At 39.0% G+C, this 17,184-nt stretch overlaps 1 protein-coding gene across 1 annotated transcript; it reads right to left on the bottom strand.

Annotated features, from left to right (window-relative positions):
* Positions 1-1,207: 1,207 nt before the first annotated feature.
* On the bottom strand, positions 1,208-15,984 carry cav1 (caveolin 1). Its single transcript, XM_080842957.1, has 3 exons — positions 15,850-15,984; positions 15,053-15,220; positions 1,208-2,585 (listed from the first exon to the last, which is right to left on the bottom strand). Exons 1-3 carry the CDS (start codon positions 15,883-15,885, stop codon positions 2,244-2,246), a joined length of 546 nt encoding a protein of 181 aa, XP_080699083.1. The 5' UTR covers positions 15,886-15,984; the 3' UTR covers positions 1,208-2,243.
* Positions 15,985-17,184: the final 1,200 nt, after the last annotated feature.

The following is a 17,184-nucleotide window of genomic DNA, read 5'->3' as shown; positions in this document are numbered from 1 at the left end:
ATCATTTGTCTAATTGGATCATTTGTTTAAGGCATATTTTAAAAATATAATGATAGTTTTGGTATTATTATGATTATTATTATTAATTGATTGTTTTTACTTAAAATGTTTTTGCTTTAATGTTTTGTGAGCTTTGGACGAAAGTGTCTGCTAAATACTGTTACATTACTATAATTACTAAGCTGTAACTTCCTTACTATACCTGGGGTTTATACATTGATTTTGTAAAATGTCTACAGACCTGTGGTTAATACTCGGCATACACAGGACAACATTTTTTCTTGTTGTGTTGAGTGCCTGGTAGTTGGTAATGCACTACTACAACCAGAAGGTGGCCATAATGCACCTAAAGCTGTTTGCGTACCACCAACAGAAGAAGAATGCTTCCAGCATACACAGGAACCAGAAAAGGGTGATTACTTCCAGGGACGCTGAATACAAAAGTATTTACATCACATAACTGATGGTTTGCAAGCCATTGTATATTTGTATTACCTTGACTGGAGGTTCCACTCCTTTTGTTTTTAAGTGCTCTATATACAGTTTTATGCAAAAGTTTGGGCACCCCTTTGAGGTTGCATGTTAATTTGCTCTCTCTTGATAAAAAAACATCTTTCTAAAGAAAGTTGGATAGTGGGATGTTTTTCAGACAAAAAAATCTTAATGTAGCATTATTGAGTTGTATGATATCAAATCAAACCTTTGAAGTGTGTTGATTTGAATACCTGTAGTCACGTAAAGCTGATTGATTGAAACACAAAATTATTTTGATTAGCTGATTGACCCTTGGTTGTAACTTAGTTTGCAGTTTAATCATGAAAAACTCTTTCAACATTGGTAATTGTTAGGTGTGCTTCCCCTTCATTCTCTGTTGGAAAGTAGCAACATGGGAACCTCAAAAGAACTTTCTAATGACCTAAAAACTGAGATGATTCGTATGACTTCTTTTCAGATGACCGAATGTGTGTATGGCAGTCAGTGTTAAACAAAACAAATAAGGAGAGAGGATGTATGCCTCAGGAATTGACAAGTAGTTTTTCTTGAAAAAAAAAAAAAATGGCACATTTAACAGGACACAGTAGCCCTCTGACATTACATCATATTAAAAATGAAAACAACGAACACATAACTGTGCATAACTCCCCCACTCACCACTCCTACTCTCAGCACAGACTGAAAGTGTCAGACAGGTGGCAGATACCCCAGATCTGGTGCTGTGTTTATTAAGGGATTGGATTGTTCTTGTTACAGATAAATAAAAGTGTATATGTGTTAAAAAAAATTTAATTATATGTACCCACTGTAGATGCTTTAGTTCTAAAAAGATTAATATCAATAAAGTCAGGTCAATAAGGCACTGGTTGGTAGACTCAAAGTCTTAAAGGGTGCTTGGCACAGACCTTTTAACCCACCTGAAGTCTTAGAACACTTGTGACATGCGATAAATTACTAACTTTTAAAGGGTGCAGAAAGCAGAAATACAGGATCTTACACTTGAGTAAGGCCCAAAGGTAGGGTTATGAAACCTATATACTTCAATGTCTCACAGTGTTACAACAGAAAATAAACTAATTTTAATGTGATCTGCTTTATATATGGAAATAATAAACATGAAAGGACTTGTGTTATTTTGAAATAATACAGCATATTATATATGATACAGCATATCCTGAAAACAGCAGTTAAAGATACATAAACATGGAAAGACCAATTGAGATATAAACCAACACAACACATGCCCCATTGGGAGATAACTCTGCAGGGGGTTTGTGGGCTCACTTTCACAGACGACATACTTTCACAGACACACTGTGATTACACAAACAAAGGCTATGCCTGAAAATCAGTGCTGAATGTCAGTAACTGTGACAGTGGCATTATCTTCCTCCCAGCTCAAACTCTGTCAAAGAAAATGAAAACCCCTCTTTCATGATCAGTAATCAGTTTGTTTATTTTTATTTCATTTATCATTAGCCCCCTTTAATTTATGAGATACTTCTGTGTCTGAAGTCAAAGAATGAATTATGTGTTATTATGTCTAAGTCAGCAGGACAAGGCAGAGGGCAGTGTGGTGACCTTTTGATGTGATACACACTTTAAAACCAGGCTAACCTAAAAGCTAAAGTAAAGAAGAATTGAAGAGGTGGTGTTTTTTATAGTAAAAGCAGAACAGTTCACAACTGTCCATTAAATTCAAAAACATACAAACAAAAAAATCCTTTCAAACCCTCTACATCCTTTTTTTACACTACTTTGGTGGAGGACACTCGTATGCCGCCCAAGCACTTGCCCATGGCCTCAAACAAGGGATCAAGGAAGGTATGCACACAAATAGAATAGACACGGCTCACACATTGAATTTCAATCAGGTAACTCTTAACACAGGGCACCACTGCCCAGATGTGCACAAAAGAGAGGATAGCAAAGAAGATGCCCCACACTAGTGCGAGAGGGATGCCAACAAGTGCTGTCAGCAGCCGGTAGCACCAATACTTGGTGACTGTGAATGTGGTGAAGCTTGCTTTCCACACACCATCAAAGCTGTAAGTCCCTGCTGGCTCTGCAATGACATCTTCAAACTCTACCTGTGGGAAAATAAAGGTGATTGTTAGTAGACAGAAGCAGTATACCATATTCGGGTGTTATGTCAAAGTACAGTGAGAGCTGAACAAAGAAGTTTTAACACCTGAAGAGTACTTTGAAGGTCTGTTGGCTCTATTTAAAACCCAAGGTTTTAACAAGAAAATCAGCTGATTGAAGTCAGACATTTAATATTCAACCTCTGCATTTCACCACTGCCCAAACCATAAATCTCCAGGTCCAACTCTCCTATCTTTAATTTTCAATCAAGTTTACATATCTGGCTGTTATTCATGCTTAATACTATATTGGCCTATTCCAAACCATTATTTTTATGCAGAAGAAAAGCCCCATTGAAGTCAATGGGAGACTCTTGGGATTTCATGAAAACATTGTGTATTATTTCTTGTCAAACGATTCATTATAATCTGTATTTCACCTGATGCCAGTGTTACATTTAGGTTGCTCATCCGACTTCATCCAAAATTACAAAATGGGTCAGAACAAAACCTCTTATTTGATTCCTTATAATTTACCAAATCAAATAGGTCTTTACCTGTGAATTTTTCACCCCAAAAATATTCTATTTCAATTCCACAAAAAAGTCAGGGAAAAAAATAAACTCATCTCATCTCTAGACCATGCTAAAAAGTTGGTAAAATAACTTTGGGGTGTGGCCCCTTTTGAATGGGCCAATACCTTGTGAAACTCATGAAACTCAGTACATTCAGTCACTACAACATTCATGAAACTCAGTACAGTTAGTCATTACAACATTCTTTGGGCTCATGCCACATTTCGTGAAATTCTGTCCATTGGGGGCTCTAGACCTGTAACAATATCTCAACAGCCATTTTAACTGTAAATTTGAAACTTCGGTGTGGTTGTACTAGGCCTACTTATGCCAGCATGAAGTACAAAATGGTACCAAGTGGCTGCCAACGGCCAATCAAATTGCAGTAATCCATATTTGCATTTTTGAATGGTCGATCTTCATGAAATTAAATGTCGCAAAATCTAGTAGGGGGCACTCTAACAAATACATTTTCTGTATGTCAATAACTTTTTACACAACAATGTACAAATCATTCAGCCCGTTTCAATGTAATTTTTTATATTTCCCACAATTCCACCCCCTTTTTTTCCCTGCACAAGCCACTGAACCACAACTAATCCCACCTGTTCTTTCTCTTGCTAAAGCCACTGAACCACCTCCAATTCCACCCTTCTTTTCAACTGTTGCAAATCTGCCTGGACCCAGAAAACCCTATTGATTTGAGGTCCAAGCAGTAAACCTTCTGTTTATGTTATTATTATACTTATTCTGATTCGTCAAACGTATTGTTTTTGTTATTATTATACTTATTCTGATTCCTAAAACCTATTGTTTTTCTTATTATTATACTTGTTCTGATTCGTCAAACCTATTGTTTTTCTTCTTATTATTATACTCGTTCTGATTTGTCTCTGCTGAGAGTGTTTGTCAAAAATCTAAGGTTCTAAAAACACCAAACTCTGCAGTTAGGTTGGAAGAAGCAGACTACTACTCAGACACATAAAACGATACTCATGGACCTCAAGGTGGCACTGACATAATTCACACCCATCCATAGTCAAAGTTCAAGTCATGAACTCAAAGTTTCTTTGCTTCACAGGTCTTCTATTTTAAAAATGTAAAAAGTAAAAAGAACAAGACAGAGGTCTTTAACTGATTTTCATGAAATTTGGCATTCATCATCTACAGATGATGCTGACAAAAAGTTACTATATGGCAATCCGTTTCGATTAGCCAGTAGATGTCTTGTGTCTCCCCAAAGCATTGTCTAATTTCCACAAAACTTCATGTGTCCAACATTCTGAGGTCGATCCCAGAGTTTCATACAAATAGATCCCTAGAAACCTTCACGTTTTAGCCTTTTTCGGGAATTACTTGACTTAAATTCAAAATGTCTTTCTCTTCTGTTTCCTGCAATACACTTCTATCAATTTACATTATACATTTGACTTTTTACAAATTAATCGTGTCTTATCTTGTCTGTTAATGTTGCCATAATCACTATCATAACATCCACTTATGATTACATGTTGCATGTCATATTCACATTTATTTGAATGCAATATTTACATATTTAATTTGTGTTTTCCCAAGCGATTAATGGTCAGTCAACCAGAAGGTTACAATGACGTGCTTGCTAAATATTCTGTGTATTATTTTGTACGTGTGTACTGTGGATACAATCCTTATCAAAACTGATAAAAAAGGTTAGTTTTCGAAAATATCTGAGATACGTGAAGACAAGACCACAGACAAAGCCAAAAGCTACATAAGGATGGCAGCACTCAACAAGCTGTTATGACTGTTATTATGGTGACAGGCTCAACACCGCGGTACACCTAACATCACGGCATGCTGGTTATGCAGTTATTGTTGCAGCCCTTAAATGAACAAATAGCTGCCATATCAGACTCTCTGGCCATTAGAACACTGTCAGTTGGGTTAAAAACAACTGGGTACAAAATGTTTGACATGTAACACTCACGAGTGAGGATCTTAGGGCCCAAACATGTAACTGAACACACACGAATGAGGCTCTTAGGGTCCAAACATGAAACTGAACACACACGAGTGAGGCCTCTTAGGGTCCAAACATGTAACTGAACACACACGAGTGAGGCCTCTTGGGGTCCACACATGTAACTGAACACACGCGAGTCATGTAACTGAACACACATGAGTGAGGCTCATGTAGCTGAACACACACGAGTGAGGCTCATGTAACTGAACATACACGAGTGAGGATCTTAGGGTCCAAACATGTAACTGAACACACACGAATGAGGATCTTAGGGTCCAAACATGTAACTGAACACACACAGAGACTCTCAGAGTCCACACATGTAACTAAACACACAAGAGTGAGGCTCATGTAACTGAACACACACGAGTGAGGCTCTCAGGGTCCAAACATGTAACTGAACACACACGAGTGAGGCTCTTAGGGTCCACACATGTAACTGAACACACACGAGTGAGGCTCTTAGGGTCCACACATGTAACTGAACACACACGAGTGAGGCTCTTAGGGTCCACACATGGCGAGTCTGTGGCTTGGTGAGCCAGAACAGTTTGCACCAATTTATGGTTCACAGTCATTCTAACATCACAAACGTTGAGTTCCAATAAGTTGCAGTTATTTTGGAGTTTTTTCTCCTTGACGCTGAGTTGTTTAAGACAGAAGTCGCCACTGCTGAGTGATGGAAATGACTCATCACACATCATGCTGCATCCACCCTTTTTGCTATCTCTTGTTAGTCAAGTCGCGCCTTGACAGCTAGCTTCAGTGAGTGGTTGTGTCCAGTGAAACTGAGATGATGTTTGCAAATCTCCAAAGCCAAGTTCATGCTGCTTCCTTTGTCATGATGAAGTACAAAAGATGGACATGCCCCACTCTCATTTCTGTCAGCTTTTATGCAATGTTAAGAGCAGTGTGACTCTGTGATAGCAGGCTTGTGCACAATAATCGAGATTTCCTCACCCAATCGACTGTAATGTGAAGTTTACTGTAATATAAGTGTCAATTGTGCATGACGTCCACAGATCAGCAGTGAGGGAAACCTGTATATGCAACATTCCGGTTGATTTTAGTGTCTGAATAGGTAATAATAATAATAATAATAATAATTAATTTGATTTTTAATGCACCCTTCATTCAGAGGAATATCAGAGTGCCTACATATTAGAAGCTAACTATAATAATACAATAAAAAAAATGTGTTAACATAAACATAATAGAAAACTAAGTGGTGCTGATAGGCAATGTGGCTCCACAGGTTTGGTTAAAACCAAAAAAAACTGTCTGTCTAACTATATTGATGACAGGGGCTGAATATCCTTAACGATTAAACTGACAAATACATTTGTAATCTGTTGCTTTCTAGCCTCTGTTAAGGCCCTCTGATGCTATGTTGCTGGCCAAACTCAGGCTTAGTTCCACTGCTAATGCTAGCTGGTTCCAGGTAGTATGAATGTTTGTTGTTAAGATGATGCAGCATTGTGCTAGTACTGAGTCATCTTGCACAATTTGAATTGTACTATAAGGCAGGGGGGTCAAACAAATGGCCCGTAAATTCAGAGCTTACAGGATTTTTTTCAATTGTTAAATCTTCCAACTGCAAGAACTAGCACAGTGTAGTCATCTCCCTAACCCTAACTAAAATGTGTGACCAGACCTGTCAGTGCTACGCTATTGCTATATAATAGTGCTGTCAGTTTAGCGCGTTATTAACGACGATAACGCAAGCCCTTTTTAACGCCGTACATCTTTTTATCGCGCGATTAACGCGTTGTCTTTTTGCTCTCCCAAACTGTGTAGTAGGCTAACGTTACGTTTAAGTGAATGGTGAACGCGATACGGCGAAATGGATGATAAAAAGCTTCTGAATAGAAAGTTTACCTTTAAAAGTTGTGTTGTGCAAAAAAAAGCTAGCTTCACTGTTGTCTGAAATGTCAACAGGCAGTTGGCTGAAAACACAGAAGTAGTAGGCTTACCTTTTATTGGTCACCTAACTGTTACGGTTCATTGTTTTTTAAATAAGAGGCCTGACTTCTATGTTCACAGCAAACTTGAAAAAAAGAAAATATTAAGCCATGGTTTAACTGGACTATAGGCTGAGTCCTTGTTTATCTGAAATGTGCATTTTATAATTTTATTTTGTACCGCCCTGTTTGGCAATGTTGTTTTTCAATAAAATAAAACATTGCATAAAGCAAGTCAATCCACTTTTCCATGTTGATAAGAGCATTAAAAAAAAAAATGATTGAAGGGACATTTAGAATAGATGCAAATTTGCGATTAATCGTGATTAATTTTGAGTTAACTATGACAAAAATGCGATTAATCGCGATTAAATATTTTGATCGTTTGACAGCAATACTATATAAGCTAGCTACCAGTGCCTTGCATAAGTATTCACCCCCTTGGATGTTTTACCCTTTTATTGCTTTTATAAATCAGTCATGGTCAATATAAGTTGGCTTTTTGGAAAAAAAAAAAAATCACAAAATAGCTATCTTTAATGGCCAAGTGAAAACAGATTTCTACACAGTTATGTAAATTAAATAAAAAATATGTAACGAAAATTAGTGATTGCATAAGTATTCACCTCCTTTAAATAGACTGACCTAATTCAACAGAGGTCCAGCCAATTGGTGCTAGAAATCTCACAATTTGTGAAATGGGGATCAGTGTGCAGTGAATGTGGCTCAAGTGATTGAAGTATAACAACACCTGTGTCTGGAAGGTCCATTCACTGGTCAGTATTCAGTAATCAGTATTCCTGGCTACTGTTACACCATGAAGACCAAAGATCACCCTAAGAAACTCAGAGAAAAGGTTATTGAAAAGTATAGGTCAGGGGAAGGATACAAAAAAATGTCCAAGGCACTTAACATCCCCTGAAAGTCTGTTCAAATCCATCATCAAGAAATGGAAGGAATATGGCACAAGCTTTGATTGGTTACGAACCCAGGCAACAGTCTTTGTATGCAGAGTTTCTCCAATCTCAACTTCTGAAGCTTGAAACTCCTTCAGAGTAGTCATAGGTCTATTGGTGGCCTCTCTTACTAGTCTCCTTCTTGCAAGGTCACTCAGTTTGTGAGGACGGCCTGATCTAGGCAGATTTACACATACTGACCAGTAAATGGACCTTCCAGACACAGGTGTCGTTATACTCTAATCACTTGAGACATATTCACTACACACTGATCCCCATTTCACTAATTCACCCTTCGCTAAGCCCCGCCCACCTTAACTACTGTTGCTACGCCTGACAAGCTTTCGTACCTGGCATATCAATCTCAATGATAAGTGCCGTTATCTGACGTCCTCAGAGAGATAATAACTAATTTCTGGAGTTCAGGGGAGATCTCTGAAAGAACGAGGCAAAAGGGGCTTCAGTATGCTTTTGAGGGATACATACATGATATCTGCGCGAAGTCAGACAATGGGAAAATACATATGGAAACCTCCAGCAACCCCCCTGATGCTCCCACGTAGGAACTGACACAGGGAGAGCAGCAATCGGATTGGGGAAGTCGTGTGTCGGCCGTCATTTAACAAAATGCTAAAATATATTGAACAGTATGTCAAAGCGAGCCTGCATCTTGTCTCTTACCATTTTATTTTACGTCAAAATGTACGCATTCTAAACAAAGAACCGTAATCATTTGCAAGCAATACTGAGATGAGTTAACTATCCGCTAGCTTGATAACATTAGCTTGTCCTCATGTTGGACACTTAACAAAGTGCCAAAATACATTCAACAGTATGTCAAACGCGAACAGTAGATATGTATCTTATAGTGGCGGTCCGTGCATTTCACGACTGGGCCTTCAGCGATGTCCTACCACTGATCTCAAAAAGTGTCCTACACGATGTTAAACGGAGTGAATCCGCCTCCTAATACCATCATTATGACGCCATGGCTCTAGAACCATTATATTTATACAGAAAGGCAGTGAGTACCTTAACATAGTCGAGTACAACAGACTTTATTAATATTTCCGGAGCATTTAAAATCAATACACCCGTATTAACAATACATTAAGAGTAGTAAACTCTCAGTTATATGATCGCTTGGATATTACTGTCACAACTTAAAAATAAAAGGCGATTTTCAGGGATTAGTCTACAAAGTTTTATTAAGTCCACCGAAAGCTTTAACAAGTTTGTCCACTAAACATCGCATTGTCCCACCTGCAAAGCAGTTTCAATAAACTTCCCATCCTCACGATATCCAGTTTTTCTTGAAAGTTCCGTCTTGAAAATGGCGTTGTAATTGTATCAAAAACTGGAATTATCAAGTTGGTGTAAACTAGTTTATATGAGTTGGTTAATGTAAGTATATTTAGTCTTACCAATTGAAACAACTAGCATAAGCATGTACGTCGTTTTCGCATTAGCCAGCTAAAGCGGCGTTCACACTAGACTTCTTTTTTAAGAAAAAAGCGCAGCCTTCAGCGCCTTTTGAGCGCTTCAGAATTCATGGATATTATGTGACGTCACTGTCTTTTAAGCACCGCCATATTTGTGTCTGATGCAAACACATTACAGTCATAACATACGGTCACAACTCACAGAAAGTTCAAAACGCTAGGGGATATGTTGCGCTGTTGAATGTGACAACCTAAATATACAATAGCTAAAGATTTAGGGAATGACTGACCTGTAAAGTGAAACGCAGCACATTGATACAGTCGTAGTAATGGCTGTGTATTATCAAAGCTAGCAAGCTATTTAGCCCTTCACCCAGGAATTTGGCTACAACTCGTTAGCCAATATTGGCACTCTTGCCTGCTCAGAAGAGTTTCTGTACGCTTGAAATCTCCGGTTTATGGGAATGGATTATGTACATGTCAATGTCGGGAAAAGAAAGTTGGGGCAGATGCTTTGCAAAAACACAGTTAATCGCTAACGGCTAGTAGCATGCTAACATTAGTTAGGTATCATAGCTCAGACACCTCGCAAATCCTCTTAGACGTATTTTTCAGATACAATAATGTGGTTTGTAAATTGTACAGTGTCTATTTCTCGGTAACTTTCTAAAAATCTAAGCAAAAAAAAGTTAAACTAAAAACTTCTAGGTTCAAATACGATGGTCTACTGCGTTTGGTCGGTTAAACTAAGATAGAAGGTTACTAGGGAAGGTACGCGACTACCTACTCTCCTCGTCCTGATAGGTCAGCTGTCAAAAAGGCGCTTGACGTCACCCGGCGCCTTTCTGAAAAGTTGAGAAAATTGAACTCAAAAAGGCGTCGGAGGTTGCGCTTTTTTAGAAGTTTATAAAAGGCGGCGCCTTTCTGAAAAGGCGTTTGCCTTTTTGCTTTTTCCCATAGAGTTGCATGTAAAAAAGGCGCAGAAGGCGGCGCTTTTTTCTAAAAAAAGAAGTCTAGTGTGAACGCGGCCTAAACTGAGCACTGAAGCACTGCACGGGTCTGCCTCAGTATCCAATCAAAGGACGTTTACGTGTCACGTTCAACGCGAGGAAAGAAATCTTCCGGGCCTTCTAGAAGGCCCAGTGTCGCCAACTCAAAATCTGATTGGTTGTCACAACTGTCTGTTTCAGTTCATTCAACTTAAATTAAATGAAACAGCCAGTTGTGATAACCAATCAGATGTACACGGGCCTTCAATGTGAATTCTGAAGGCCTCAGGGAAGATTTCTGTTCTTGGGGAAGATTTCGCGGAGCGTGGCAACACACGATAGCTGAAATATGATTGGATGAAAGCTCAACAACGCTGGAAGTTATGAAATGAAGATAATGGACTATAGGGAATAATTGAATACATATTTATGGGAAGAAAATATTAAAGTAAAATTTATTTTATTACATTTATTTTCTGATGATATTTAGGCCAGCAGAGAAGGCCTTGAAGGCCCTGACGGACCACCACTGTTACAGTCTCATTTTACGTTAAAATATGTGCATTGTGAACAAAGGACCGTAATTATATGCAAGCAATACTGAGATGAGTTAGCTCGCTTGCTAACATTAGCTTGTTGTAAGCAAATGTAAGTGTTCTTTGTAAACATTCAGCTGCGATTGGGGCCTCCCACACTTCTTTATCCACTCACGGCATTTCTCATATTGAGTTTTGGGAATGGAAAACCCTCCAAACTCTTTGGGTATCGGCTGTCGGTTTTGCACAACCCATAGGCACAGTGCTTCGGAATCTTCACTTTGCCAAAAGTTTGTCAGGTCCTCCGCGCTTAGTTACCCGTTGCTAAACTACGATTGGCCTGGGGCGGTTTTTGGGCGTGGCTTAGCGAAGGGTCAATTGTGAGACTTCTAGCACCAATTGGCTGGACCTCTGTTGATATGGCAACGACAGTACAAGCATTCTGATTGGCTAATGGGTAGTCATGCCAGCTGCGTTTTGACATTCTAGCCGGTCTGCGGTCTGATAAGTAAGGGATAACGGCCGACGAGCTGTACAGTTCTACAAAGATAATATCCCGCTTATCTCCTGTTTACAACATCCAAAAATGTTTTTATTATTATTATTTAGAATTTCCTTTATCTTTAGCGGAAACTAAATATGCATAATAACCTGATGAATTCTTGATTTGAAGCCTAGTGTTCCCGTTAGAGAAAGTAGTGCGTGGAACTGGTCTTATCATATGACCTTTAGTTTCCCCGGGCATTGCTGCAAAGTGACCCTCATGAGCTCTCCTCTGTAAACGGACACACGGACAAAGGTGTTGTTCATAAGGTTTTACTATTTAAAGTTGAACTCCACATTTCCGTTGATGGTGAAGTTGGACAGAGCAACAGGGAGGTCAAGTTTGGTGATTTTGGTCGAAGGCTCACAATCGAGTCGGCGAGTTAGCCGTGTGAGCTACTATCTGTTTGAATGGGTTTTTCGTCTACGCGTTAGCAGCCGCCTACAAATAATATTCGAGACTTTCAGTTAAGACTTACAATACTCTGCAACATTCGTGGAGTACATAAACAACGAACCGAGTCAATTTAGACTTGAAAAGTCGTGTAGATAGCTTAATTCACATAAAACATTTCCCACTTACTTCTCCCAACACGCCGCCATCTTTGTTCGAATTATCCTAGCTGTCAAAAAACAAACGTTACGTTGGTTGTCAATGGTAACCATTCAAGAGCGTTGATATGGAACGGCGATTTAACTTTTCTACTGGGACTACGTCCGAGGTGTCCATCTATACGAACTTATTGTACACCCCATTAGCCAATCAGAAAACAGTATTTCGTTCCAGAGGGAGATAACTATTGTTATTGCACTCCGGTGAAATCAATCTTAAAAATGAGTGATACCATGTACCAGTGGCGTAGGGAGAAATGTAAAACAGTGTGGACCTTTAGTGAAAGAGTGTGGACCTTTTTTTCTTTCTATTTTTCTTACTTTAAAACCCCTACATAAGAGGCAGCAGGTCTTTATAGGTTGTGTTGTTAGAGGGAACAAGATATATATATATAAAAAGGGGGCGCCATTCCCTAGGATTCACGAATACAGGCAAGAATGGTGGTAGGTAAGGCCTATGTAGACCAGTTATTGAGATACCCGATTTGGAAGATTTTTGCATTCAGAAGAGAACAAATATGCAGGGCCAGTTTCTTAAATAGGCTTACACTGGAGTAAAATACACCTGTGTTTAATTAGGTCTAACATCACCCAACGCTAGTATTGTTATTATTATGATTGCTAATATTAAAATCATATTCTTACCGTGGGGGCTAATTTTAACCTCTTGGAAGGATTGCTGAAAAAGGATGACAACGATGTCTGTTTTGACATTTTCTACTGAACGGCTAGCATTTTCTCTCAGCAAAACTTCCGAGTGTTGGCATAGCACTAGCAGCAACGGATGTTTATTTCTTAGGCTACCGCCTATCAGTCCCGTTTTCCCCAATCCAAATGATGCGCAGGCAAGTAAACACTGACAAAACATATAGCGAAACTTCTGTAAATAGTTGTAATATTTAATACTGCATTCAAAGTGTAGGCTATATATGTTGTGTGAGACATTAAATGTGACATTATGGTTAGTTGCTCTTTTGTAGCCGTTCATTGAATGTAAAGTTAACGGGCAACTCCGACGGGGTGAGCCAGCTGTCAATCATTTTGGACACCTCCGATAGGCTAGTGTGGACCCGCTGTCAATCATAGTGGCACTGGCCCACCCTGGCCCTTATTTCCCTACGCACCTGCCATGTACCAAGTACTAAACATTACATCCTTAAAAATGTGCGATATATCAACAGCCATGAGCATGTATTGATAGAATCAGGACTCCTATTATGAAATTATCTGAGAACAGGAAACCAGTTGAATGTCGTGGTACCATGACAGTTGATGACAGTTGAAGAATAAAGACTCAAGAATTCGCGAACATTTTGATATCGGGTAATACTTTATAGGACTTAGTACAGGTCAGTACAATTCAGAAGCAGCGAAAATGTGTTTTTGAAAGTGATGATGAAGTTTGAAAACCTTGTGTTTAACTGTAAATTAAAGCCATTTAAGCTGAGCCCTGTTGTCCGTTTTCTATTGATTATTGTAACTTGAAGTTAGCAAGTCATTGTTTGCTAGGCAACACCTGAAACACTGTGTCGTGAGAAGACTTGAGAGCTGAACAAAACGACATGTTTTCTATTTACAATTACCATTTATTCTCAAAATGAAAAGAGTTAAAAATGCCATATAATAAACAACTTACTAACCTCGACCGTTCGGTCATGCAGTTCGGCTTTGCCGTATCTACCTCGCTATCGCTCGGTCGATACGTTACGGCCTCAGTCTGATAATTTGCCTGCATGACCTCACTCTCGGTTAGTAAGTAGTTAGTATTTAATTTACATAACTGTGTAGAAATCTGTTTTCACTTTGACATTAAAGAGGGCTTTTTTTGTGATTTTTTTTGTCCAAAAAGCCAACTTATATTGACCATGACTGATTTATAAAAGCAATAAAAGGGTAAAACATTCAAGGGGGTGAATACTTATGCAAGGCACTGTAAGTTCCCTGTAAACATACTTTCAAAGAAACAATAAAACAATAACAATTGGTGAGAGATGAGTAACTGAGTTTTGTAGAGAACTGTACTAATGCCCAGCAGTACAATGTTAGCAGGCACTTTTAATTAAAATTACAGCTAGTGTACCTGACTGTATTTTTGCAGCCAGGGTGGCATACCAACCTTATTATCATCTGGTGAGCTATTTTTTTTATTCTTGGCTGTTAATTACACTGATATGAAAGCTCACAAAAGTAATTCCTCTCTCTGTCTCTGTCTCTCTCACATACTCTCTCTCTCTCTCTCTCTCTCTCTCTCTCTCTCTCTCTCTCATATACACGCACAAACACAGTTCCTATTGTGAGCAGTTTTTGACTAGCAGCGAGGACCAAAAAGGGATTAGTACCAATTATACAACATAAAACCATCAAATGTAATGCACTGGATTTCACTAATGTATTGTAGTCATACAGATAATACTAAAATTGCGAACAAAATCTAAGTGAAATCTCATGTTCTTGAGTAATATTATGAAGACTTCCCAGTTTTCCCTTCCCTTTCCTGCCTATATTGTGGTGACCCCCCCCCAAGTCTTTGGATACATGTTAAATCGCAGAAAATTGCATCATTATAATTATTATTTTGTAAGGAAAGAGTCCCATGCCCCACACTGCACTGATTTTGACTTGAAAGAGGCCGGCATTTAAATATGTTAAACAAGTCCTGGAACAGAGGATCAGAATTCACATAAATGCATTTTCAGTAAGCCCTTAGATTTACATAGCCTAGTTGGTTTCATTCCAAAGGCAGTTGTTAAAATTGCTGAATAAACTAGTATATTTTCTGTTGGCTAAGTCTGGGAGTTTTACTTTAACATATAATGGTTACAGTACAATTTGCTCGTTGTGAAAAAACTGTCCTTACCTTTACAACTTCGTCATTTATATGGTTTGGATCCCGATTTACCAAATCGATTTCCTTCGTATGAACGTCCAGCGCATTTTTCTCAAGGATGCTGTCGTTATCCATGTCTTTGTTATTTGGTTTGTATATGTTTCCTTGTTTTCTTATGAAGGGTGCCTGAATATACTCCTGAAAATCAAATAGAAACAACCAAATTAATTTGAAGAATGATGAAAAGGTTGTCTACCGCCGTTGTGCAATTTAAGATCCTCTTTGCATTTTCCCTAGTGTAGGAAAGTTTGAAAAAACATAGTTTAGGCGGAGGCACCACACCCCTCCAAATATAGCCTCGCCACCAGGGGAGCCAGCCGCCTGTTTATCCCAGTGAAAACTTTCACTGAAATAACGCCACATTTTTTCACAATAATTGGAAAAGTTAATACGACCCTAAATACGGTTTGATTTAGATAGCCTCCGCTACAGCCCACATTAGCCAAATCTGCTGGGAATTCGCTGTAACCACTGTCAGATTAAAGTAGCCTATTTCCAATTTGGCTAAAATGGTAGGCACTGCAAGTGGGCTAGAAAAACGAGAAAATGCTGCGCTGTGCACAGAAATAGGAGATAAAGTTCCTCAAAAGTGGTAAGCTGCAGATTATAATTATTTAGAATAGTATTAGAATAACGTCAAATACAGACCTTGTCCCTCATAAAGACTCGGGGGATAAATGCAGCATTCGTTTATAAAATAATATACTATAACGTAGGCTAACTGTAAAAAGTAAAGGTAAACGTTAAAAATTAGAATTAGGTCCTACCTCTTCTGGTATGTTGTCCTTGAGTCCGCCAGTCATGCTGTCCCAGCTCAGGAAGAGCAACCAGATGAGCTGTTCGACCTAAGACTAAGATTTACAGAGGAAATTTCGTGGGAGGCGTGGGTAATGGGACAACTCATCTGCACAAACTAACAGTGGCGGCACAGTGTATTTGTACTGTAGCTCTGGACAGCATAGCATTAATACAACTCGAAATGGAAAGCTTACGGATAGGTTTGGGCAGTGTCGAAAAAGCTAGTGTTATTTATTAAGGTAGTCGCTATATGGCAAGGTGTTTTTTTGTTTGTTTTTTTGCTAGAATAACAGCGCTCCACTTTCAAGTGCTGATAAAAATACATTGGCCTACCTTAAAATCTCAGTTTTCCTAATAGGCCTACTGATCAAAATAGGGGAAGGTGTGAGCCTATAATGTCAGAATGTCATGTGTAGAGAAAGTTGTAAATCATATTTTGCTAACGACGAGGGCATTTCTTGCTTATGAAACTGTCGTAAGATGTCACCTGGTAACATCATTTTAAGTAGTCTTGCTTTACATCAACTCTAGCCAAACTAAACTTCCTCACGTTCTCAAAGACAGTGGCAGCAGCTTTTGAAGCTGAACGTAGAAAACTAAAAAAAATCATCTGAGAAAGACCAGTTATTAAAGGCAGGGTATGCGATTTATTTCTTGTTGTATGTCTTGAATTCCTGTTTTCCTACTACAAAAAGAAAAAAATCTGTCAGTTGTAGCAGCCGCAGAGCTGTAAAAAGTGTATGACAGTGTGATGGGGTGGGTAGGTGTAGGCTGAGGGTTCCTTATCGCAGAAACTGCGATATAATAAACGGAAACTTGACCTAGTGTCATGGACTTGTTCGAAGAACTTATTCATTCACGCCGCTAGGCAGGGAGAAGTGCCCCGGGCTCTGGCCCCGCCCCCACCGGAGCCTATAAAACCCACGGCGCGCTTCTCCATCTTCTTTTCAAAATCTTCGCGTAAGATTAGGACGTTCCAAGGACTATTCGACGCTCCATTCCAGACGGTCGTATTACTTGTTTCTATTTTAAACTTAACTCGATATGAGCTGGTGAGTTAAAGGTTCTCTAACCTTCACTACCTCTAGAGTGCTACAAGTTTGACTCGTCGTACAGAAAGTCGAGTTTCACTGTCTAACTTGTAAGGCTGGCCGGTCTCTGACCAGCCTGCTAGCGTGGTTTGATAGCCTACTAGCTTGGTTGGCTAGCCTACTAGCATGGGGCTAGCCTGCTAGCTTGGGTTGCTAACCTCCGGTTTACGGTGATAGTGTGCTCTTTTAATCTTTCTTGTGTTTCAGATATGT

The sequence above is a fragment of the Sprattus sprattus genome (genome assembly GCF_963457725.1).
Source record: "Sprattus sprattus genome assembly, chromosome: 7".
NCBI classification, from domain to species: Eukaryota; Metazoa; Chordata; class Actinopteri; order Clupeiformes; family Clupeidae; genus Sprattus; species Sprattus sprattus.
The sequence above is the reverse complement of the archived record's forward strand: the minus strand, read 5'-3'. Positions and strand labels throughout refer to the sequence as shown.

Bases quoted from the DNA above. Each gene is read 5' to 3' on its own strand.
- cav1 (XM_080842957.1), bottom strand. From the start codon at position 15,885: ATGACTGGCGGACTCAAGGACAACATACCAGAAGAG. The intron at 15,221-15,849 runs GTAGGACCTAAT...TTTGATTTTCAG, and splicing joins AGGACAACATACCAGAAGAG to GAGTATATTCAGGCACCCTT. The intron at 2,586-15,052 runs GTAAGGACAGTT...ATTTTCCCACAG, and splicing joins TAAATGACGAAGTTGTAAAG to GTAGAGTTTGAAGATGTCAT.